General features: G+C 37.3%; 1 protein-coding gene across 7 annotated transcripts in view; it reads right to left on the bottom strand.

Annotated features, from left to right (window-relative positions):
* GCFC2 (GC-rich sequence DNA-binding factor 2) overlaps positions 1-22,935 on the bottom strand; it is a 55,029-nt gene extending 32,094 nt beyond the window's left edge. For 2 of the 7 annotated variants that reach the window (XR_010115394.1, XM_055240620.2), the window contains exons 1-10: positions 22,519-22,925; positions 18,327-18,455; positions 14,032-14,166; positions 13,025-13,122; positions 8,078-8,193; positions 6,143-6,329; positions 3,887-4,010; positions 2,496-2,577; positions 1,825-1,937; positions 873-1,072 (exon numbers count right to left, since the gene is read on the bottom strand). Coding sequence is in view for 5 of the 7 variants with exons in the window: in XM_055240620.2 (XP_055096595.2) it covers positions 873-1,072; positions 1,825-1,937; positions 2,496-2,577; positions 3,887-4,010; positions 6,143-6,329; positions 8,078-8,193; positions 13,025-13,122; positions 14,032-14,166; positions 18,327-18,455; positions 22,519-22,909 (1,575 nt within the window). In the remaining 2 variants the exon portion in view is untranslated. Of the gene's footprint in view, positions 1-872; positions 1,073-1,824; positions 1,938-2,495; positions 2,578-3,886; positions 4,011-6,142; positions 6,330-8,077; positions 8,194-13,024; positions 13,123-14,031; positions 14,257-18,326; positions 18,456-22,518 lie in introns of all 7 variants that reach the window. The other 5 variants (XM_063616594.1, XM_055240622.2, XR_008650586.2 and 2 more) reach the window with 4 other exon arrangements.
* Positions 22,936-26,154: the final 3,219 nt, after the last annotated feature.

Here is a 26,154-nt window from a genome sequence, read left to right on the forward strand (position 1 = left end):
GAGACATGGTGTCTAAGTAACGTAACAAGAAGCTGCATTTCATGCATTCAATCACTCAACAAACACTCAACAACTACCTAGTGTGTGCCGGAGCCTTTACAGTCTACCACATGGCAAGTACTCCTCTAGGAGCAAAATACACATTTGTTAGGCACTTGAAACAGCCATGGAATTTGTTTATAAAAAAATTCATCCACTTCAAGCAAAGTTTATTTCTGGCCCTTTTAATCCACATAAGCTTAACTACGTAATTTGTATGTGATTTAGTTAAAGGTCCTATGACACAGTAGGCAGTTGCTGAGTTCATACTTCTTTTTTTTTCTTTTAGTCAGTCAAATTCAGTGAATAGAGTTTATATTTCTTAACTTAGGATCTAAATATCTGTGCAATTTCTAGCTCCTGAAATAATATTTCTCCCTTTATACCTTTATGAAACACCTTTCCCTTTCTGATTCATCCTCTTAACCATAAACTCTTCAAAGGCTTGCATTCCGCCTTCTCAATGCAACCCTAAGCAGCTCTTCCCAGTATGTCATCTCCAACTTAAGAATTTTTGAAACGAGGCTTTTATATCTACTTTCTCCAAACCCAACAGTACCTTATACTTTCTGGGAGGATTTTAAATTTAATGTACAAGAAGCTAAAAAAAAAGTGTTTGCTTTACTGATGTTAATGATGCTCAGCCTAAAAATCAAGTGACAGCCAAGAAAAGAAGAATGTAGCTGAAAGCACACATTTTCTGACTATTGTTCCAAAGCTCTAAATTTCAGCTCCAACTCTAAGGGTAAGGTATTTAATGGCTAACATAATAGTAAGGGAATTTAAGTAACTAATGTAATCAGGATAATTTTTCACATGTTAAGCATAAATACCTTAAGAGGATTCCAATCAATCAACTGAACTCGTATTAGGGGATTTAAAAGCTTTGGTATGCATAAACTAATGAAAGCTTCATAATAGGAGTCAGGAAACTTTTCTCGCCATTGCTGAAATTTCAACAAAATATTCTGGATATTACAAAAATCATCATGCACATCTTCAAAAACTTTCTTCTGTTTCTGTAAAATGTCACCTGTAAACAAAATAAGTCTCTTTATGCATTTTAAGTTGTGAACTTAAGTATGCTTCCTTAAAAACATAGTCATGCCGGACTGTAATCAATTGAGCTAAAATTTGTCCTTTTATATTAATATAAATTTTTACTAAATCACTTTATCAACAAAGTAATAACATCAACACTAATAAAAGCTACCATATATACCCCTGCTATACGCCAACAGAAATGCATTAATCTCATTTTACCATCGTAGCTATCTTCCATACCATATAGGTATAGTCTACTTATTTACAGACAAAACAACATCAAATTTAGGGAGGTCAAGACATTTGTCTAAGATTACACAGAAAAAAAATCTCCCTTAGAACCCAAATTTATTTAAATCCAGAGCCCAGAATTTTTCAACTATATGCATCTTATCTTCTCATCATGCTAAAAAGTTTCACCAAATTCAAATGTTTTACGTTAAAAATGACAATATAGAAAGTATGTGTGGTAACGAAATGAAATGAAGATGTTCATTAGTAATAGGAGAACGTCTAAGAGAAAAAACTATGAAGATGCAAGAATACTCACTATGTTCCTTCCTTCATTTTACTCCATTTTTTCAGAGAAAAGAGTCTTACAGAGGAAAAATGTGTTTTATTTTTCCTGAATTTACCTAACTGTTTTATACAGCTTATGTACTTATTAAGGGCAATCCCAGCAAAGTGTTTCTCACCATTTCAAAACTCAAACCACAATATATTAGAAAATTGGTAACTGACCTTGGCTTTTTTGGAAGTCAATCATCTCTGCTGAAGGCAGTTCATCATCACTAGATGTCCCTTCCTGATGGTTACAATTCTCAGAAAGCACCCTTGCTTGTCTTCTTTTTGTCCTATATTTTGCAACAAACCCAAAATAAACAAAAAGTAAATAGTTCTTGCTGAAAATAAATGCTTAAATTTTTTTTTAACCTCTTGCTGAAAATAGGTAATTTTATCATTTATTTTAAATGGCCAGAAATATACTATCATATCAGCGCACAATTTTATTAATATTTTTGACATTTTTAGTTTCATTAGTTTTGAATTGGTGGTTCTGCATTTTTTGTTTTGTTTTGTTTTTTCTTGTAAGACATTCCCATTTAGGACATTCCCATGGGCTAACCAAATTCTGAAGAGGGGGTAATTATAATTAGGACCGGCTTCTAGTTACAAGGAATTCCCAGCCTGACAAATGTCATTTTATCCATCCCTTTTAACTGATCCAAATACACCAATGTGTCTTTAAAGCAGTCAAGTATGGTTTTACTAAATTTTGCTTTTCTATTATTCTCACAAATTAATAATGTATATCAGGTATAGTTAATGACATCATGTGGTTAATTATATTTAAGTAGTGAAAAGTACTTGCTCAATGATGCTTTCTTTAAATCTTCACTTTATATAGGTACCTTCGAGATTCAATCTCTTCTAAAATCCACTGAGTTTTTTCATCTACTGCGAAGTTTCCACTTGTGGATGTCTCATCTTTGCCTGTTAATAAATAAAACTGACTTCATACTACAAATTCTCAAAAGAAAAAAGTAAAATGCTTTGAAAATAAAGGTAATATCATGGATATATAAACACATATGCATATGTAAATACATAAATATGCTTAAATTTTGCAATTAATTATGCAGTGAAATTTCAATGTTAACTCTTTATTGCAATATTAACAGGCATGAGGTTCGTTAGCCTAAAAATGTATTTTGGCTGCTGAAAATGTTAGCCTGAAAATGTTAGCCTAAAAATGTACTTTGGCTGGTGTACTTTTGCTGTCATTGAGAGCAGCAACAAAGTTCTACCACAAAGTTTCGTTTCCTCATATTCTTTTCCAGTTTTTACCAGTTTTTTTCATAGCCAAATGCAAGAAATACTGGCTTTACCAATACAGGAATCCCCCCTAATCTGCAAGGGATACATTCTAAGAGCCCCAGTGGATGCCTGAAACTGCATATAGCGCCAAACCCTATTTGTTTTTTCCTCTATATACACACCTATGATAAAGTTTAATTTATAAATTAGGCACTGTAAGAGACTAACAATAGCAATAAAGTAGAACAATGAAAATAATATATTGTAAGTTATACGAATGTTGGGTATCTCTCTCTCAAAATATCTTATTGTACTGTACTTATTCATTTTTGGACCATTGTTGACTGAAACTGTGGAAAGCAAAACTGCAGATTAGAGGGACTACTGTATTCTATCACATTATTTCTTATTTTAATATGTAATACCATTATTTATGATCCACTAAGGGTTGTGTGTTTCACTGAAAGTCACTTTGCCTTTGCATTTACTAGCTACTTGGTTATGGTCTTTCACTATCTCCTGATAGCACCTTAATCAAAGGAAGATATCTCTGAAAGTACAAAATCAATGTGAAAAAAAAAAAAAAGGAGGCATCCGTATTTTATATAATGAGATCTTAAAGATAAATCTGTACTGAAACTCACCAGAACCGATCTGTAAAAGGGCTCTGAAACTATGAAGTTAGACTTCTGACAGAGTCTACAGAATCATGTGAACTTGTCTCAAAATATTCTCTAAATGGCTATGTACATATTCTGTCTGAAATAGTAAATAATTGGAAGTTATGTTTATTTTTTAGTCTTGGACTTAATTTAAAACATTCTTAAGTCCTATTTCTAAATGTTTTGAGTTTTTGGAAGTTGGTGGGTAAAGGGTTTGTGGGAAAATACATGAAAAACATGTTTATAAAAATAAAAATATTTTTATCCTTCACATAATTTAGCTTAATGAATAACAAATTGTATTGAACATGAAAAACACTAACGTGATAACTGTTGTAAATACGTTGATTCATGTTTTAATTCATCTTGCCTGCGTTTCATAAAGGTCATAGCTTGTTTTAAAAGGAGTGCATGCATGGATGATTCTATTTCTTGGATGTTGATAATCTGAAATACACATATAACTAACATTTTGCAGGTCATTGATAATGAAATATATATATACACAAAAGGAATATCTAGAAGATACATAAGCATATTTATATGCTTAATTCTCAAAGAAACATTCCCAATACTATCACATCTCAAGTATAAAACATTGTGTGCAACAGACCTAGCTGCCAATACTTTTAATATTAAAAATCAGAAAATTGACTTAGTCTACTGGAACTGTTATAATTATCAGAGATAGATAAACTAAATGGGGGCCAGGTGTGGTAGTTCATGCCTGTTATCCCAGCACTTTGGGGGGTGGGCAGATGACCTGAGGTCAGGAATTCAAGGCCAGCCTGGCCAATATAGCGAAATCCCTTCTCTACTAACAACATAAAAATTAGCCAGGTGCAGTGGCACCTGCCTTCAATCCCAGCTACTCAGGAGACTCAGGCAGGAGAATCGCTTGAATCCTGGAGGTGGAGGTTACAGTGAGCTGAGACCATGCCACTGCACTCCAGCCTGGGCAACAGAGCGCGGCTCTGTCTCAAAAGAAAAAAAAAAAGAAACCAAATGGATGGAGTCAGGAACATGCATTAAATTTTGAGACAGAAGATTGTTTTTTAAGACAGAAGAATAGGAAAAAATGAAGGGTACAGATGTTTTCACAGGCTGAGGGTGTGGAAAGTAGGTAGGGGCACTCAAAGCTGGTGAAATTTGAAAAATCGGGGAATGGAGAAAAACTAACCAGAGACAGGTAAGTTGTGATGTGACACATAAATGAGACTAGTTGAAATTGAAACTCCCATATTTTGGGGAGCAACAATTCCTCCTACTCCATTGATACTCCACAGCTGCTGCTATGAATACATTAATGCACAGGCTGACAAAATTTTAACAGTGTAATTTTTCAAGGGCGAATGAAAAAAGAAAATTACATTGTAATAAATACTTCAGAAAGTAACTACCAAGTGATAGTAGAAGACAGCCAACTTAAAACAACAACTGGGACAAAGCATCCCATTGTTTAGCAACATTTTAATTATAAACAAAAAATAATGCGGGCTGAGTGAGGTGGCTCAGGCCTATAATCCTAGCACTTTGGGAGGCTGAGACAGGCGGATTGCCCGAGCTCAGGAGTTCCAGACTAGCTTGGGCAACATGGCGAAACCCTGTCTCTACTAAAAATACAAAACATTAGCTTGGTGTGGTGGTGCATGCCTGTAGTCCCAGCTACTTGGGAGGCTGAGGCACGAGAATCGCTTGAACCTAAGAGGCGGAGGTTGCAGTGAGCTGAGATCGTGCTACTACAGTCCAGCCTGGGTGACAGAGCGAGATTCTGTCCCCCTCACCAAAAAGATAAAATAAAAATAACAAAAATAATGTGGAAAGTAGAGAATAATTTATTGAAATGGTTAATCTATTTTTAAAAATGGACAACTGAAGGCCTGCCCCAATGTAAGAACTTAGTATGCATAAAACAAAAACTAAAAACAAAAATTTCAAAACATCTGAATGTTGAAAGAAAAACCATTACAAACAAATTCAAAAGACAAAACTGGTAAGTTCACATTAAGTAGGATAAAGCATTAAAAAATGTTAAGCTATAAAGAATTGTTCATACTCTAACAAAACTAGAAAAGAAAAAGAAAAAAATCTCCACTAAGAACCACAAAGATAAAACGGTAAAGACAAGAAACAAATAATTCACAAGAAGAAAACCAAAGAGTTTGCTTGAGATCAAAATATGATATATAAAAACAAAATCCATTTATTCCTAATCTAGTAAACTAATAAAACTGGCACAATCTTTCTGGAGGTCAATTTTGTAATGTTTCATAAGCCTTAAAAATATTTAGACTTAATTCATTTTATTTGACTTCATTTTCAAGGAATTTTCCTTAAACCGATGAAATTGCAACAAAAATTTATATACAAAATTTTATACAATGTTACTTATAATAATAAAATAGTTGCAAAAAACTTGAATATCCAACATTAAGAGAATGCTTACTATCATCTTATTTTAAAAATGTGTAGGAAAAATACTAGAGAAAAGTATCTAAATGTGAGATTTAGACTTTTCTTAATTGCATAAGGGGTTTTCTCCAAAAAAGGAAATGATATAAATAAATATTGATATGTACCTTTTCATTAAGGCAGTCAATTAAATTTTCCACATAAATTTTCATGCTTTTATAGAATTTACAATTTAGAGCTTGATTTGATGAACTCTCTAGGTTCTGGATGGTACTCTTTGAGCTTTTGACATCTTGTACATATTTTTCATACTCCCTCAGGTGTGAGCGGTGAGTTTCCTGTAGTAATGTTAATCTAAATAAATAAAATAAAAATTAGTTTATTTTTCAAACTCTTTCAAAAGTAGCAATCTAATGTAAATATTTTCAAAGACCACCAAGGAAACTGACAATCATATAAATCTGGGTTTATAGACTAGATAAGCAAAGAACACCACAATAAAAGGAAACCCTTTAGCACTTGCTTATGCCAAATATTCTCTCTTCAAGTTTTCTTGCATTTGTCTTTCAGAATCTTTCTTTGCTTTATATAAAGGAGAGTGAGAATTAAGAAATTAATCAAGATAATAATGTATAGTAGGCATTATTAATAAAATGTTTTAGTTAAGTAGAATATTTTTGACTATAGCAGTGAACTTACAAGTAAATATTATGTGGAAAAAACTAGGTACAGAGCAGGGTACATAATGTCCTTTTTTGTATAAAAACAGGGGAATATATAAGTACATATGTGCTTATAAAGATATACATATAGACCACTTCTGGAAGAAAACATAAGAAACTGGTAGCAATGGTTTCCTCTAGGGAGGGTGGTAATTTACTTTGTTCTGTATATCCTTTCCACTGGTTATTTTATTTATTTTTTTAATAAAAAACCTAGTTAATAAAAAATAAAATACAATAAAATTATCCAGATAAAATAAAATGCAAAGATAAATCAATGATCTGCTGCCTCTTTTTTATCCCTTATGCAAGGTTATCTTTGTATCCTAGGGGGCTGGCAAACTACCAGTCCATCCTTTGTTTTCAAAAATAAAGTTGTATTGGAACACATACATGCTTATACGTTTACATATTGTCTATGGCTGTTTTCATGCTGTAACAGAGTTGAGCAGTTACAACAGCAATCGTCTAGCCCTTAAAGCCTAAAATATTTACTATCCAGCCTTTTACACAAAAAGACACTTGCTGACTCCTGTTCTAGATCAAAATGTCCAACAGAGAAATATTTAAGTAAATTATGATATAACAACTATATGGACAAACATGATAGTTTTTTAAAAAAATTAAAGGCTATTTGGTAATATAGAAAAATGCTTATAATCATATTAAATAGAAAAGTAGAATTTTGTATTTACTGATTTTAACCATGTAAAATATGATATAAAGACTAAAAAGATGTATGGTAGTCACCCCTTAATCATGGGGATAGGTTCCAAGACCCCCAGTGAATGCAAATAATACCAAAGCCTATATATGCTGTTTTTTCCCTATACATACATAACTACGATAAAGTTTAATTTATATATTACATACAGTACACCTGCACTCTGGGGCCATTAAGTAAAATAAGGGTTACCTGAACACAAGCACTGTGATACTGCAATAGTTGATCTGATAACTGAGATGGTTACTATGTGACTAACAGGCTGCTGGCTTACAGAGCAGAGATGCTGGACAAAAGGATGATTCTCATCCTGGGCAGGATGAAGCAGGGCAGCTCGAGATGTCATCACACTACTTAGAACAGCATGCAATTTAAAACATATGAATTGTTTATTTCTGGAATTTTCCATTCAATATTTTTGGACCATGGTTTCACCACTGATAACTGAAACCATAGAAGGCAAAAATGCAGATATGGGAGGGACTACTGTATACAAAAATGAAATAAATTGTGTTAGTATGATAACACAGGAGATCCTTTTTCCCCCCTATAAGTCTGTTTAATATCAGTACTCAATAATCTAAAAGAATATAGTGCTATATCTTTAGTATTAAATATCTAGGACAAATGTAAATTTCAAAATGAGTATTGCTCACCTAGTATTTAATTGCTTCTTTATAATTTCTAAATTTACCGGTGGAAATGAAATGGAAGTATCAAATTTCTTCACTTTTGAAGATCCACTGCCATGGGAAAGATCTATGTCTCTTTCCTAAAAAAGTAAAAATAGATTTTTACAAAACCATTTCATTTACCTTTGAAACATTAATAGCATGAAAAGGGACTGGATGATCCAAGGTCTCTTCAAGTTAAAAAATTCCATGTCTTTGTAATTTTTCATGGTCCCAATAAAATGTTTTTAAATTCAGTTTTAAAATTTAGAAGTTTAAATTCATATTTAAGAAGCAAATTCTAAAAACTACATTTTTAAAAAAGTTTAGTTTTGAAGCTAATTTTGGTTATGGTCTAATGTACTCTCAGAAAGTCACCCAGTTTTTTAAGAAACAACAATCCTTCATGAATATTAATTTGTGGAGTAGACAGACCTGTCTGACTGACCTAACACCTATTTCCATGATAGAAGTACCTATTTAACTCCAACTCCATTCTAGTCAATGTAAAGTAAATGGAAGTCTGCTGGAGGGTTTGTAGGTAAAGTTTTTACTTTTCTTTAAGACATTCTTTTTTTTTTGAGACGGAGTCTCGTTCCGTCGCCCAGGCTGGAGTCCAGTGGCACAATCTTGGCTCACTGCAAGCTCTGCCTCCTGGCTTCACACCATTCTCCTGCCTCAGCCTCCCGAGTAGCTGGGACTACAGGCGCCCGCCACCATGCCCGGCAAATTTTTGTGTATTTTTAGTAGAGATGGGGTTTCACTGTGTTAGCCAGGATGGTCTCGATCTCCTGACCTCGTGATCTGCCCCCTGTGGCCTCCCAAAATATTGGGATTACAGGCATGAGCCACCACGCCCGGCCAAGACATTCTTATTTGGGTTTTCTGTTCCTTGTAAAGAAATGCACTCCTAACATTTATCTTATAACATGGTACATTTCACATTAGTGTCCTCTGTCTAATCATAGCTCCTCCATGCTTGGAATGTTCAAAAGATCCTGAAGAACCTCTATTTTACACAAAGACACATGAAGAAAACTGACCAGATATTTAGCCAATTTCACTAGCTTAGCTATTCCTTTTATATTTTCCATGAAGCATCTTTTGTCATTTCAGTTCTCACCAAGCCTCCCATCCAGCTCTACACATACCTACAAAATCTCCAAACATTCTTGATATTTTGCAGTCAATGACCCATTCAGTATCACTACCTCTGTAAATACTTTCTCAAACTTCCTCACTTACCTTCCCTCCTATAAAACTGACCACCTACTTGCTCCTTTGTGCCACCTCAGGACCCTGCACAGAGTTCTGTCACAGAACCTGTAGGATTTCAATATAATTGTTTTGTTTAGTTGTCTCCCTTTCTGCAAAGGTTGTACATCGTTGTAAGTGGCCATGGCAGGCTAATGGTGACTCCATGAAAACATGTTCACATTCATGTTCATGTTCATTATATGGCAAAAGATGTAATCAAGACTTTGAGATGTGGTGCATATCCTGGATTATCCCAACGGGGCCTGAATACAATTACATGTAGCATCCTAAGAGATAGGGAATTTTGGGACACAAGAGAAGAAGCAGATGTGAAGATGCAAAGCCAAGGCATGCCAACAGCCACCAGAAACTAGAAGAGTCAAGGAATGGATTCTCCTCTAGAGTTTCTGGAAAGGGGGGTTGTTCTACTGACATTTTGATTTTGGACTTCTGGCCTCCAGATCTCAGACAGAATAAATTTCTATTGTTTTAAGCCACCAAGTCTGTGGTAATTTATTACAGGAGCCACAGGAAACTAACACAGTGGCAAATGGTAGATTTTCAAAAAAAGGAATCAGTAAATGTACTCACATTAGCAATAAAAATGAAAATCAAATAAGTGTGAGATTCCATTTTCACCAACTATACTCGTACCCGAAGAGGGCAAGATTATGGTAAAATATTCCCATGATATTGGCGACATTACAGATTGAGCTAAGTTTTCGTTAAACGGCAATAGAGAAAAATATACAAAGTGCCATAAAAATGTTCATCTCTTGATGAGTAATACAACTCTTGGCAATTATTACAAAGGAATAGTTCAAAAACACACATCTGAACAAAAGAAAGGAGAGGAGGAAAAATAAATATTCACTGATTATTTGTTAATAAAAAAAAAATCAGATTGCAAATAACCTAAAATGTCCAAAATGAAGAACGGTTAGGATTATGATTCAGTGACTCCAGTGCATATTATGTAGCTATTAAAATCAGTTGTTATAATGATATAAAAACAAGAGAAGATAATTTATAGTATGTGAAGCAAGGAAATCAGAATTCAAAATTGTATGCATATTGTGGTTCCTAAACTGTGTGCAAAGGCATCCTAGCAAATTTACAGGGGTGTAGTGAGACATTTTAAATTTTTTAGGGAAAAACCATAATACTCAACATCTGTTGGACTACTAGCTCTTAGTTCACAGTTACATTAGAATGTGTTCCATGTGTCCAGAGACGGTGGCTCATGCCTGTAATCCTAGCACTTTGGGAGGTTGAGGTGGGCAGACTGCCTGAGCTCAGGAGTTTGAGACCAACCTAGGCAACATGATGAAACCCCATCTCTACTAAAATACAAAAAGTCAGTCAGGCGTAGTGGTGTGTACGTGTAGTCCCAGCTACTCAGGAAGCTGAGGCATGAGAATTGCTTGAACCTGGGAAGTGGAGGTTGCAGTGAGCCGAGATCATGCCACTGCACTCCAGCCTGGGTGACAAAGAGAAACTCTGTCTCAAAAAAAAAAAAAAAAAAAAAGAATGTGTTCCATTCCTTTTGATGAAGTCATATTTGTGGAGCTGGGTTCTGGGAGGATGCTATGATAAAAACAAGTATTGTGTGAACATCAATATGGAAATAAGAGTGACAGTGTCCAATCTGATTCCAAGGTTTGAAAAATCATGCAATGCCTAACAGGAATACACATTTCATTAGTAAGGAATTTTGGTTATTTAAAAATAAAATAAAAATGTTTTGCCTTCAATTTATCTGTATTGTTTTTTCCAAATGGTTAGTTCTTAGGACATAAATTGTATAAAAGTCTTTGAACTACTTAATAAATAGAATTGTTTGGTACTTCTTTTGGCTTACGAGTATCATGATAAAATTACCAAGACACTAACAGCTCCATGAATGACAAAGTTTGGGAACCTCTGATATATACTATGATTGCAATTCTTGACCTCATAGAGCTTATATTCTAGCAGCAGACTCAGAGCCCAAATCTAGGACTTTTAACCCCAAGTATAGTACATTTGTTAGGTTTCAAAGCTCACTACTTGTTTAAACTTTACATTCATTCATTTTTAGTGACAGGGTCTCACTCTGTTGCCCAGGCTGGAGTGCAGTGGTGTGATCATAGCTCACTGCACCCGGAACTCCTGGGCTCAAGTGATCCTCTCAGCTCAGCCTCCCAAGTTGCTGGGACTATAGGCACGCCCCACCATGCCTGGCTAGTTTTATTTGTTTTTAGTAGAGCTCAGGTCTCACTGTGTTGTTCAAGCTGGTCTCAAACTACTGGGCTGAAGTGATCCTCCCACCTTGGCCTTCCAAAGTGCTGGAATAACAGGTGTGAGCCACTATGCCTGGCCAAATTTGGGCTTTAGCGTTGTTTTTTTGTTTGTTTTTTTTTTTCTTAAATGAGACAGGGTCTCACTCTGTCACCCAGGCTGAAGTGCAGTGGCGTGATCTTGGCTCACTGCAGCCTTGACCTCCTGGGCTCAAGCAATCCTCCCACTTCAGCCCCCCAAGCAGCTAGGACTACAGGTGTGTGCCACCATGCCTGGCTAATTTTTGTATTTTTTGTAGCGGCAGCGTTTGGCTATGTTGCCCAGGCTAGTCTTGAACTCCTGGACTCAAGTGATCCACCTGACTCAGCCTCCTGGGCTTTGGTTTCTGATACCATTTTTAGCGCTTCATCCCACCCTACTGTATTGTACCAAGACCCCTATTGTTGGATATTTACTTTGTTTACATCTTTTAAAAAATTAAATAAAACACAAAACTATATTTGTGTATGCAGAAATGTAACAGTTACGTATCATAGATACAATGAATTTGTGTATAATATTTACCACGGGGTTCACTACAATAAAAAATTATATGAGAAATCACATAATGAGATTTAATATATAAATGATAATACCTCTATTCACTAGATTGCTATGAAATCATTAAGATGTAGTTGAAGTAGATATACCATTGTGGTGAGATGTCTCTGTTGTATTGTGAAGTGAAAAAAACAGTCTCCAAAGAGAAAATTGGATATATTTGTATTATACAGAACAAGTGTTTGAAAGTAAAGCTTGAGGCCTAAATTTTACTTTTAAGCACTTGTACAATATAAACTGTCAATTATTATAAAATTAAAGATTAAAAAAATAGTACCCTCAAGTGGAAGGTATTTATAATCTAGTGGAAAAATAAGATAATATGCACAGTATAGTGGGTTGAATGGAGGCCTCCCAAAAGATACATCCATGACGTAATCCCTGGAAAGTGCAAACATGACCTTATTTGGAAAAAAAGTCTTTGTGGTTGTAATTAAGTGAAGGATCTTGGATTATCTGAGTAGACCCTAAACCCAACGACAAGTATCCTTACAAGAAAAACACACAGTAGAGACATGGAAAAAGCCACGTGAAGACAGAGGCAGAGAGAGGAGTTATGTAGTCATGAGCCAAGAGACACCTGGAATGACCAGAAGTTGGAAAAGGCAAGGAAGAATTACCGCTCCCCACAGCCCCCCAGGGCCTTTGGAGGAAGCAAGGTGCTGCCAACACCTTGACTTCAGATTTTGGCCTCCACGCTGTGAGAGAATAAATGTTCTTTTGAGTCACCAAGTTTGTGGTAATTTGTTATAGCAGCTACAGGAATCTAATACACATGGTATAAAAAATGATTACCTTTATGATTTTAACTGCTTTCCTCATTTGCTGTTGTTCCCAAGTATCTTGCTTTTCATCTTCCTGACTTTCTTCACTTGTTTCTTCATTTCTGCTTACTAGCGGAAAAAAAGTTCACATGTAAACGTTTAATATTTTTCCATTTTAATTGCAGCAGCCAACATTTTTTGAGCTTATTATACAAAGGCTTAGCACCACTTGACATGTTATTTATTCTTCACAATAATTCTGGGAAGAAGGCACTATTATTGCCCTCATTTCACAAATGAGGAAATGTAAATATTGGGAGGTTAAATAACTGTCTTAGGACTATGTTGAAGCTGGAAGCTGGATCCTGGGATCTGACTCCATAACCTGCACTCCTATCACCAATTTATCCCACTCAAAACACTATAGCCCTATACTGTAAAAAACTGAGAAAGAATGAAATGTTTGGTTTTTCTTATCAAAGATCTCTCAATTACTACCTGAGAATCCAAACACTTAAAAATAAATTGTAAGGAACTAAGTCTTTTTCTGAAAAAAATACTATTTAAAGTTACAAAAACCTTGGTCAAATGCATATATCATAAATGAGAAATATGAAAACAGTCCTTTAAGGCTTAATATTATTGGTAGAGGAAATTTTTTATTACAGCAGGAAAGATTTTAATACATGACATCTAAAATCTCTATAGATGCTTCCATGTTTAAAAAAAATACATTTATAAAGGTAAAAACGACCGTTTTCAATGTTTTGCAAATAAGATACTGCACTTTTTTTTTAACCTGTCCAAAAACATCAAGGTGGCGGGTCAGGCATTAATAAACATTATTACACATACTCCTTGATAATAACATTTTGATACAGATACATCTTTTAGAGGTCATAATATCATGGACCAAATCGATGTTGAAAACCATTATCAACACTCTAAAATGTGAGACAGCATATTACATTTTGTATGGAGATTCTCTCACATTCTAATAAAAAATATCCTAATCTTCATACATTGGTAAATACATACTGGATTCCTCAGCCATCCTTTGTCTAAGTGTTTGAGGTCTTAGAGTAAATGGTATTCTCTTCTCATGGTCATCAGGCTCACTCTCAGGGTCATCTTCACTCTCTCTCTTCATACCAGAGATGGAGGAGGTATGTTCTACATCCAAAGAAATATAGTCATCTTGGGCCCTGGCCAATTCACGTTTTCTGCGGGCTGCCTGAATAAAAGCTGCATCTGGGATCTTAACTGAAGGAAACAAAGAGGAGGACACTAAAAACCAAAGACCAATGTAAGTAAATATTCCTCACATTTAAGAAAAAGAAAAAAGCACCATCTTCCTAAATTATTTGCTATTTTGATATATGAATGTGACTTTAATAAATGGCTAAAAACTTAATAGAGATTAAATACAATTTAGAAAAATCAACCAAATCTAGAAGTATCAGAAAATATACTGAAACTGCTTCATTTTATCTTTTAACTCTCTTACTCATCAGGTACTGCTCACTTTGTTGAGGGGTAGCTATTTCTCATTTCTGGAAGCTCTGAGATTGTCAGCGCAGGGATGTGGAGAGGGCTGAGTGTGGTGTTCCCCAATCAGTGAGAGCTACAGGAGTTAGAAAGATCAGTGACAGACCAGTCTGACTTACCAAGACAGATACTACACTATGATGTCCTCCTTCCCTCCTTCCCTCCTACCCACACTTATAAGAAATCAGAAACATACTACAAACAGTAACAGAGCAAAGCCAAATTAGCCTCTGCAGTTCTGTAGTGAGCCCCACGTGAATAAACATGAGACATTAAAAAGTATAAAGAAAATAATCAGGTTCATTTACCAGGTGAAAAATTTTAAATGACAACAACTCTTAAGAGAGCCTTATCTTATTTTTTTCTTTACTTTGTACAGCATAAACATCATTAGCATAAACTCTTCCAATTTAAAACAAGTTTCTTCATGCATGATCTAAGGTGAAATTTATCTTCATTCTGGAAAAAACCGTTTCTTAAGAAAAATACTACATTAAAGAAACGGCGAGAGAAATTTTCACCATTTTAAGCATTTCAAACTACTAAAAAGATGTCAACCTACTGAGGCTGAAGTGAAATTTTCTAAACTTTCCCACAAGTTGACCCAAATTCTTTGAGAAATAGAAAAATGCCATGTACTTGGAGATGCACAAAAGCTCCAATGTTTGAAACAAACAAACAAAAAAAGAGAAAGATTTTAGAAATCACAGACCAATACGCTTGACATCAGCCCTAGGGAAAATTAAAAGTCCTTGAGTGAATCATGAAGCAATAAAGAAATCACTAGAAGTCAATAAATATTCATCAAGAACAAGTAATATAAAATGAAGTGATTTGCTTTTTTATAGGTTAGTAATTATTTATAGACTACTGTCAGGGACATGATGAAGGTCAGATGTCTCTTCCTCCTCCCAAAGCATTTAAGATTCAAAACCATCACAGCAGATTATAGTAGCAATTCTCAACCGTGGCTACACATCAGAGTCACCTGAGAAGCTTGACATACCAAGGCCTCTATACCAGTGATTCAGATGTTGATCTGAGGCAGAGCTGAGCAGAAGTGTTTTTATAGCTCCCTAGAGGATTTTAATGTGCAGGCAGGATTAAGATAAGATATTTAGGTTCAAATACTCAAGTGTATGAATGTGGACACAGAAATACTTATTTTGGAAGTCATTTTCCTGCAGATGACTCGGTAGGGTTTAATTAGCAAGTCACAAGCAATGGGACACACTAGTAAGATATTAGTGCTACATAAAGGTAACTGCTCAAGTGAAAATAAAGAAGTAAAAGATCAAGGAAGAGAAGAGTATTGCATCTGTCCTGTTTCTGCATATTCAACACCTCGTTCAAGTGTTCTCACACAGCAGATGCTGGGCAGACATGGGATGAATCAATAATGTCAGCATATTGTTCAATAATAAATACATCAAGTTTTTACAAATTTATAACCTATGAATATTCTTCACATATATCATCCTATCTGATATGCAATCATCTAGGGCTGAGAGGTAAATTATCATCTTCTATTAGTAACAAGTAGTCTCTCCTAGAGGGACTATTTTGAGGCAGTTATTCCATCGAACACAAATAAATGCTCTTCTTCCACATGCCAGCCCTTAAAATTAACACATTCCTCCATCTTTTCTTCTCCAGCCAATAAGTCCTTTGAACTTTCAGGTGTTCCTCACAGGACAAGTTTTTCAATTTTTAATCAGCGTTTCTCAATGGAGCATGGGGGAGGGGCAATTCACTGTGCTGAACTGTTCTGCACTCCTGTTAAGACACTTATTATCTCTGGCCTCTAGGGCACTATGTGCCAGCAACAACTCAACTACTATAATCATTTAAATAATCCCATACATTTTCAAACGCTGCCCTCTCTCCTTAGGTGGGGGCAGTGCTGCCAACACTTTACAACCACTGCCTTAACCTGTTTAATCCACCATCTTTTTTTGTTTGGTTTTGAGATGGAGTCTTGCTCTGTTGCCCAGGCTGGAGTGCACTGGCATGATCTCTGCTCACTGCAACCTCTGCCTCCCAGGTTCAAGCAATTCTTCTGCCTCAGCCCCCTGAATTACAGGCGCATGCCACCATGCCTGGCTAATTTTTATATTTTTAGTAGAGCCAGGGTTTCGCCATTTTGGCCAGGTCGGTCTCAAACTCCTGACCTCAGGTGATCCATCCGCCTTGACCTCCCAAACTGCAGGCATGAGCCGTGGCACCTGGTCTAATCCACCATCTTTTATAGTGGCATTGTTTGGTACAGTAGCCACTAGCCCTATGTGAGTATTCAAATATAACTAAAAATTCAATTTCTCAGTCTCACTACAGCCACATTTCAAGAGCTCAACAGCCACTTGTGACTAGTGGCTACCATATGGACAGCAAAGATAGAAAATTTTTCCAAACCACAGAAAATTTTACTGAATAGCACTGTATCTAGAATCTAGACAAGGCTTCAACTGTTTACTAGATTTCAGTTCTTAATATTGGCTTAATCACTTAGTATTTCTGTACCTTGTGGACATGGAGAAGAAACAAAATTACAAGGTTACAGAGCTACTGGGTGTTGTTATTTAATAGGCTAATAAAGAAGCACTTATGGCCGGGCGCGGTGGCTCACGCCTGTAATCCCAGCACTTTGAGAGTCCGAGGCGGGCGGATCAAGAGGTCAGGAGATCAAGACCATCCTGGCTAACATGGTGAAACCCCATCTCTACTAAAAATACAAAAAATTAGCCAGGCATGGTGGCCTGTAGTCCTAGTTACTCAAGAGGCTAAGGCAGGAGAATGGCGTGAACTTGGGAGGTGGAGCTTGCAGTGAACCCAGATCGCGACACTGCACTCCAGCCTGAGTGACAGAGCGAGACTCCATCTCAAAAAAAAAAAAAAAAAAAAAAAGAAGCACTTATTACTATATTACAAGCGTCATAAAATATATTTTAATAATTTTATTTCAATATAATTTGTTTCCTTTACAAAGCTATATATTTTACTTTATTTTCTCAGAAGGGATCTTAGGCTTCACTAGACTGAAAAAGGCGTCCACGGCACAAAACAAGTTATAAACCTCTGTAAGATGCCAGATAAATATTTTTGACTTTGCAGGCCATAGGGTCTTTGTGGCAACTTCTCAACTCTGCTGCTGCAGTGCAAAAGCACCCACAAATATTAAGTAACTGAAAGACTGTGATTGTGTTTTAATAAAACTTTGTTTACAAAAACAGGTGGTGGGCCAGATTTGCCAACCCCTGAACTAGACTGATCTTTCTAAGACACAAAAACATTCATGTCATCTGTATAAAATTTTCAGTGGTTCCCTAAGCCCTGTATAATCTGACTCCAACTTGTCCTTCCTGTTTTCTTTTCCTTAAACTCCCAACCAAATACTTTCAGCCAAACAGAGCTATTTTTAGCTTCCTGCACATATTACATACCTTCCCTAGAGTTTCAGGTATGCTAAATCCTATACCTGAAACATCCTCCCTGATAAATTCTTACCATCCTTCAGGTATCAATGTCAATCACTCAATATAGCACAGTGATTAAGAAGAATACAGGCTCCAGAACAAACTGGGTTTGAATCCTAGCCCTGCTACTTATAAGCTGTCTGACCTGTGCATGTTAAAATGTAATAAAAATGAGCAATTTTGGCACTCTGACAATCATCATTAATGACCTACTTGCCCCATATGTCACTAGTTTGTTATGTTATTAATAACTATATCAAAAACACTATATTAAAAATAAAATTCTTAACCAAAATCATACAAATTACTAACCTGTTGATGAAAGTTCTTTTCCTCCAAGAGAGCTAGAGCTGTCAGAAGACAAACCCTGATCATCCTTACTTTCTGAGGAGTGATGTATTTCATCCTCTTCATCTGTGGACACATCAAGGGTTCTGGATTCTAATAGGACATTTTAAAAATATAACAAAAAAGAGTCAAAATAATGGAATTAATAATTGAAATTCTGAACAACACATGGCATATGTATAATATGGTGTTTTAATCCTAGTCCACATATTAAAGTAGACATATTGATCTTCCTCCAACTTTCTGTCTTTCTTAAGCAACTGAATGATCTACTAAGTGTACAAAGACCCTATTTGTATTATCTAGGCATCTAATAATATATTTCCGAAAGTATGCAATGAGAAAAGGGAAGGAGGCATTAGAGAAAAAAAAAGAGACAAAAATTGAAGTAATATTTAGAAAAGTAATGATTGTGAATAAGTAGAAAAGAAAAATATTTAATGTATACTATGTACTAGGCACATTGAAACCTGTTTTATATGACTTATTTAATACCTGTAATTCTATAAAGTAAATGCTATTTCTGATGAGTTCACTAAAGATTGAGAGGATAAAGAACACCAACTCAGGAAGTGGAGAAGCAGGGCTTTCAACCTAATCCCAGCCAACCTCAGAATTTAGGCTGTCTTTATAGTATGCCATATTTCAATGGCTGGTGGCAAGAAATATTGTAACGAGCACTTTGGTCAAAATTAAACCATGGGTCCATCTTTTCAATGCATGATTTGGGAAGGTAAATAGTCTGTTAAATTCAATTAATCTGTTAAACAGAGATAACACCAAGATAAAACCCACAGGGGTGTTGTGAAAATTGAATGAACAAAATAAAGGAATTCTTGACATTACTGACAAGAAAGGATTTCTTAATCCACAATAAATTTGCAATCTTTATGAGTAACCTTAAAACATAAGATTACATAGTACTCATTAATTTCAATTTTCTACCTTAGTTAGAAGACCTACATACAGTTCAAAAAAGGCTGGAGTAAAATCAAAATTTAAAACACTAAAAAAAAAATAGCTGCAGCTCACATCTTTCTTAGATATTGTCATTTATGACAACCCATACCTGTTTCCAAAGTGGATTAACACCAAAGCAGTGGGTCTTAAAGCATGGTTTATCAATCCCTGGAGGTCCTTTAGACTCTTTCAGAGAGTCTGTGAAATTAAAACTACTTTCATCACAATAATAACATGTTATTTGTTCTTTTTACCATGTTGACATTTACATAATGAAGTAAAGGCAGTGATGGGTAAAACTGTTAGGCCCTTGGCATGAATGAATCAATTTGTAGTAGCCGTTACGGTATTTTTTCCTTACCTCACTTGGCAGAAAAAAGCCAGTTGCTCTTCATGAAGTAATTAAAAAATTGTTATTTTATTAAATTTTGACCCTTGAGTACACATGTTTAATATTCTTTGTGACAAAATCAAAGTATTCATAAGGCCCTTTTGCTGCATCTTGAAATGCAATGGCTGCCTTAAGGAAAAGCATTTGTGTGACTGAGTTGCAAGCTGAACTACACATTGTTTTTAAGAAGCATCACCATTTTACTTGAAAGAATGACTAACAAACCGGTTATTCAGACATGGCTATCTGACAAACATTTTCTCAAACATGAGCCCAGTTGTGCCTATCACTTCCAAAATGAGAGATTTCAAGTGAAAATTGAGATTTTGGAAAACTTATATTCTCTACTGTGAACCTAACAGCTTTCCAATACTTACAGACTGATTAATCAGTGGTAATACTATGATTTTTTTGGTATTGTACAATAAAATGCTCCAACATTTGCAAGATCTGCAAACTCAGCTAATGAATACTTTCCAAATAATGCAAGATGTTACCAATCGTTCATGAGTAAAAGATCCAAAGTACAAAACAGAACAGAGTTTTAAGGTAAGAGCACCCCAAATTTAATCATATGGTTTAAGATTCCATTTGGCAACTTTTTTTTTTTTTTTTTTTTTTTTTTTTTTGAGATAGAGTCTCACTCTGTCACCCAGGCTAGAGTGTAGTGGCACAGTCTCAGCTCACTGCAACCTCTGCCTACCGGGTTCAAGTGATTCTTTGCCTCAGCCTTCCGAGTAGCTGGGATTACAGGCACCCACCACCATGCCTGGCTAATTTTTGTATTTTTAGTAGAGATGCGGTTTCACCATGTTGGCCAGGCTGGGCTCAAACTCCTGATCTCTTGATACGCCTGCCTCGGCCTCCCAAAGTGCTGGGATTACAGGTGTGAGCCACTGCGCCTGGCCCGCAACTAACTTTTAAGAAGGGTTGGTTTATTACTTGTTGAGCTGTGTTATATTAAAGCACAACACCCTCAATGATCTAAAAAGGCTACTAAGTACTCGTCTTAACCATGTATCTGTCAGAGGCTGTATTTTCTTCAAATACTTCAACCAAAACAAAATAGCACAACAGATTAAAAGCAGAAACACCTATGACAATTCATCTGTCTTCTATTAATATTTTGCCAGACATTAAAGAGATCTGTAAATTGAAAACAATGCTACTCTTCCTTTTTGGGGGTAATACTTTTCACAAAAATCTTACTTATCCTTACATGTAATAGATTTTTTGTAAGTGAATTAATAAATTTTATTTTTAGTGTGATAAATGTTGATAGGTATAACCTACTGAAACAAAGGCTCTTTGGAATCCTTAATCATTTCTAAGAGTCTAAAAGAGGTCCAAATCCCAAAGAGTTTGAGAACCACTATCCTAGAAGGCAAGAGAAAAGGAACTCCTGACTTCAACTTTCATCTACAAAGTTTAACCAGAAAACAAATATAAAAGGTCATGAAAACTTTAGACAAATAGAAGGTCACAAGAAAGACCAAGAAATCACGAAGATCATAAACCTGGAGGACATTACGTTACATGAAATAAGACAGGCACAGAGAGACAAACACCACATGATCTCACATGTGTAATCTAAAAAGGTGGAAATCAGAAATCACAGAAGCAGAGAGTCGAGTAGTGGTTAGCAGGGACTGAGGTTGAGGGTAGTTGGGGAGATATTGGTCAAAGGGCACACATTTTAATTAGACAACAGGAATTCTATTCTACAACACGGTGACTAAAGTTAACAATGCATTGCATACTTGAAAATTAGTAAGAGTAGATATCGTGTTCTGACCACAAAAAAAAAGTAAGTACCTAAGGTAAAGCAAATGTTAATTAGCTCCATTTAGTCACTGTAGACACATTTCAAACATCATGTTGTACACCATAAGTATATACAATTTTTTACTTCTCAATAAATTAATAAAAATCACTTTAATGAGAATAAAAAATAATAGGAAGATCTTAGATCTCAAGACTAACCAAAAACCGTATTCCTCATTAAGCTACAATTCAAACTCAGAGCAGCACATTTTATTTAAACAACTATGCTGCCTTACACCTGTATTTAAGAACTCAAAGGTACTTCAAAATGACAACACTATATTTAACACCATTACTGGTACAATATACAGTGTCATGAATCTCTATCATTTTTTTTTTTTTTTTTTTGGGCAGCCAAGAGATCTTTATTGGAGAGGTAGAGGTCAGGTCGCGCGGGGGAGAGAGAGGAGAGAAAAGAAAAGAGAGGAGAGAGGAGAGAAAAGAAGAGAGAGAAGAGAGCTATCATGCTTCTTTGTGTTGTATATATTACTATTAGTTTTGCAAATAACTTTTTTGAAAAAAGAAAACAAGCAAAGGGGAATGTCCCAAAACCTAGATTCTTGTACTATTCTGGCTAAATGTTTTCAAGAAACATAAGTTGGTCAAGTGTCTAAAAGGTACATATAACTTCTGCCTACTTAAGAGTATTATAAATTATTGAACTCTGTTGTAACAATTTAGGTTCTTCATAAACTTTGATAACTGTGTTAGTTATAACTGGTGGAGTCATCTGATGGTGAAAACGAAGAGCCTCCCAACTGTACAGGATTGTTTTATCTCCCCGAAAGAGTCCAAAAGGTAGATGCAGATAGCGGGCGAGTGCTCGAGCTGTTTTCTCGCTCACTACCTTCAGGACTTAGACTCAGCATGGCTGGTGGTCGGCAGCAAGTTATAGAACCCCCAGAGAAGGATCCAGAGACCCCGCGGCCCCCTCCCGCCCTGTGCCGTCACCTCCCCGCTTCCCCGCGTGTCCCTGAACACCTGAGCCTTCGTCCGCGCGGGGAGCCGCTTTCGTGGCGCGCCGGGAGCTCGCCCAGACCCGGCCCCGGCCACGAGGGCCCCGAACCCGGTGGGGCCGTCCCGCCACCTGCGCGCGGCCTTCTCCGGAGGGCGGCCCTTCCTCCGCAGAACCCGAGACCGGAAGTTCCCTCGGCGCCCCAGGCTCAGCGGGCGACTCCTCGGCGCCATCGCTGTCGCTGGAATCGGCCGCGCGCTGCCGAAAAGTCCTTTTCGGCCTGTGAGCCATGGCCGAGGCCCGAGCGCCCGGTGCCCTAGGACCCGGTGAACCGCAGGCCGGAGCTTCAGTGCCCGCCCCCAGGGCGCGCTCCCGCCTCGCCGGCCGCCGAGTGCGCGCGCCTGTCCGGCCGGCCATCTGCTCCCCGCTACTCTGTCTGCGCCTGCGTGCTTTGCCTCCCTGGATCTGGTAGGCCGAGTTCTGTTATGGGGCCTGAGTCTGGAGAGTTTGCAAAGCATTCGTTTTGCCAGGTTAGGTTGCGTGGACTGACACCTAGAGATTTTCACGGCCTCTCCGGTCTGAGTCCCACGGAGAGCAGAACTCACGTGCTCTCCTTGTGCAAACCCCATCCAGAAATCAAGCGTTAGGCTTTCTGTCCGGGACCGATGTCTTTTACTTTGCGGAGAGAGTGCCCCCTCCAACCAAGATTTAAAACAAACGAAACCCCAGTAGTGTGAGGCTCGGGGTAGGAGGAGATGCCTTGGAGAACAAAACCGTAAAGTCTGTACATAAACAATGCATACAGGCTAGCAAAAATCAAATGACTTTCCCCAGGCAGCAGGGCTTCGAGAGAGCCTGGTTAAATGTTTTCACCCTTAAAGAAACTATCTAAAAACAAAAACAAGGCTGTTGTCTGAGGCAAATTTGTACTATATTCATCAAGGTCTGTCCACGACTGTATCTGGTATGGTAGAAATACTATAAAATGTTGAGCTACTGCACACCTGTTATCAACTCCACGTTTAGTGGCGTCATACTGGCACTTTGAAATCAGCCATAAAGGGAGTACTTGTACCATATAAATTGGAAGAGCTTACAAGTCCAGGTGTTTCTCCCAGATATCCAGTCATTAAACATTTACCATTGTATCACTGACTATATTTCACCAAAGGAATCGAGAAGAGGCAAAATTTCTCTGATTGATCTAGCCCCAGAATTCTTTTTTCTTGGCTTTGTCTTTTTTCTTGGCTTTTCTCAATAAACTGAAACTTCTTGATGTAAATTTGGGAAATTATATGATACAGTATTATCAGTTATTCACAAGTTATTAATGTCTTATTATAAAGAGAAGCTTCTCTTTTGAAATCCAGGTAAAATTAGAGAACTACTTGATTTTTTTTTTTTTTTTTTTTGGAAAATTGGCAAATGGTATGAAAAGGATATTTCTGGAGAATAGAGATACTTGTGGCATCTGAAAGAACAGCTTCCTATCATGGACCAAGTGCTCCTTGTAGTTAGAATAAACTTTAAAGATTGGAGATGGAGAAGTGGGTTCCGTTTGGTCCAGTGCTTTTCAGATGCCATCTTTCCATGCAGAATTCCCAGTTTCTGCCATGGATACTGCTCTATACTCCCTTAGCAGAGGAGGACATCTTTCCAAATTACACTATAAAGTAGTTAGGGCTAAACCAAACAGGAGACTATAATTTTTATTTTATTTTATTTTATGGACAGAGTCTCGCTCTGCCACCCAGTGCGATGGTGCAAATACAGCTCACTGCAGCCTTGACCTACTGGGCTCAGTGATCCTCCCACCTTAGCCTCCTGAGGATCTGGGACTACACGCGCGTACCCCTATGCCCAGCTAAGACTAGCATTTTGAAACAGTGAGGAGAATGAGGAAGATGATCGTGATTATAATTGGAGAGAAATTCAGTGTTCCGTTATGCAGTCTTAAGGAAACATTAATATATCATACAATTCAATCAGCGTTTATTATACACCTACTAGCACAGGCACCATGCTAAGCCCTAGACTAATGCTTATCAAATCTAATGTTCTTCAAAGCACATGGAAATAGTGTGGACATATAGATACTGATTAAGCTGCTCTGTGTAGGAACCAAGAGTCTTCATTTCTAGCAAGTTCCCAGGTGAAGGCAAAGATACTTGTCTGAGGATCACTCTAAATAGCAAGGTCCTAGAGCAGATACTAAGAAGTATTAATCACCCTTAAGAAGGCGGGGCTCAGTGGCTCACGCCTGTAGTCCCAGCACTTTGGGAGGCCAAGGCGGGTGGATCTCGAGGTCAGGAGTTCAAGACCAGGATGACCAACATGGTGAAACCCCATCTCTACTAAAAATACAAAAATTAGCTGGGCGTAGTGGCACGTGCCTGTAATCCCAGCTACTTGGGAGGCTGAAGCAGGAGAATCACTTGAACCCAGGAGGCGGAGGTTGCAGTGAGCCGAGACTGCACCACTGCACTCGAGCCTGGTGACAGAGTGAGACTCCATCTCCAAAAAAAAAGTCTTAAAAAGTAGTCCGAATAACTTAATCATTGATGAACTTCGTATCAGATTGTAACAGCATGTAAATGTTAGGTATCTCAAAATTTAGAAACCTAAATAGCCCCCCAAAAGGAAAACTGATAAGTAGATTCTTAAGTGTAGAAGTTGTTCACCATAAGGGGATATCTGTCTGCACCTCCTCAAAAAGGGTTCTCTGCCAGCTTCCAAAATCATTTTAGGTGTTTGTTGCAATTGGAAAGGGGGTCAGCAGGACAGAATTCACTCCCAGTGTTGCTTAAAAGGGAGCAGTTTATTTAAGGACAATCTAAGTGTGGTGTTGGTGTTCTAGAAGGCTGTTCTTTCCCGTCAAAAGTCACTAACTCACAAACGATGTTAAACCAAAATGTGAAAATGTGTCCGGAATTGCTGGGTTCTTGGTCTCACTGACTTCAAGAATGAAGCCGCGGACCCTTGCGGTGAGTGTTACAGCTCTTAAGGTGGCGTGTCTGGAGTTGTTCGTTCCTTCTGATGTTCAGATGTGTTCGGAGTTTCTTCCTTCTGGTGGGTTCGTGGTCTTGCTGGCTCAGGAGTGAAGCTGCAGACCTTCGCGGGGAGTGTTACAGCTCTTAAGGCGGCGTGTCTGGAGTTGTTCGTTCCTCCCGGTGGGCTCGTGGTCTCGCTGGTTTCAGGAGTGAGGCTGCAGACTTCCGCGGTGAGTATTACAGCTCATAAAAGCAGCATGGACCCAAAGAGTGAGCAGTAGCAAGATTTATTGCAATCAGCGAAAGAACAAAGCTTCCACAGTGTGGAAGGGGACCAGAGCGGGTTGCCACTGCTGACTCGGGTGGCCTGCTTTTATTCTATTATCTGGCCTCACCCACGTCCTGCTGATTGGTAGAGCCGAGTGGTCTGTTTTGACAGGGCGCTGATTGGTGCATTTACCATCCCTGAGCTAGACATAAAAGTCCTCCACGTCCCCATCGGATCAGTTAGATACAGAGTATGGACACAAAGGTTCTCCAAGGCCCTGCCAGAGCAGCTAGATACAGAGTGTCGATTGGTGCATCCACAAACCTCGAGCTAGACACAGGGTGCTGATTGGTGTGTTTACAATCCCTGAGCTAGACATAAAGGTTCTCCACATCTCCACCAGA

This window comes from Symphalangus syndactylus, chromosome 14 (genome assembly GCF_028878055.3).
Source record: "Symphalangus syndactylus isolate Jambi chromosome 14, NHGRI_mSymSyn1-v2.1_pri, whole genome shotgun sequence".
NCBI lineage: Eukaryota > Metazoa > Chordata > Mammalia > Primates > Hylobatidae > Symphalangus > Symphalangus syndactylus.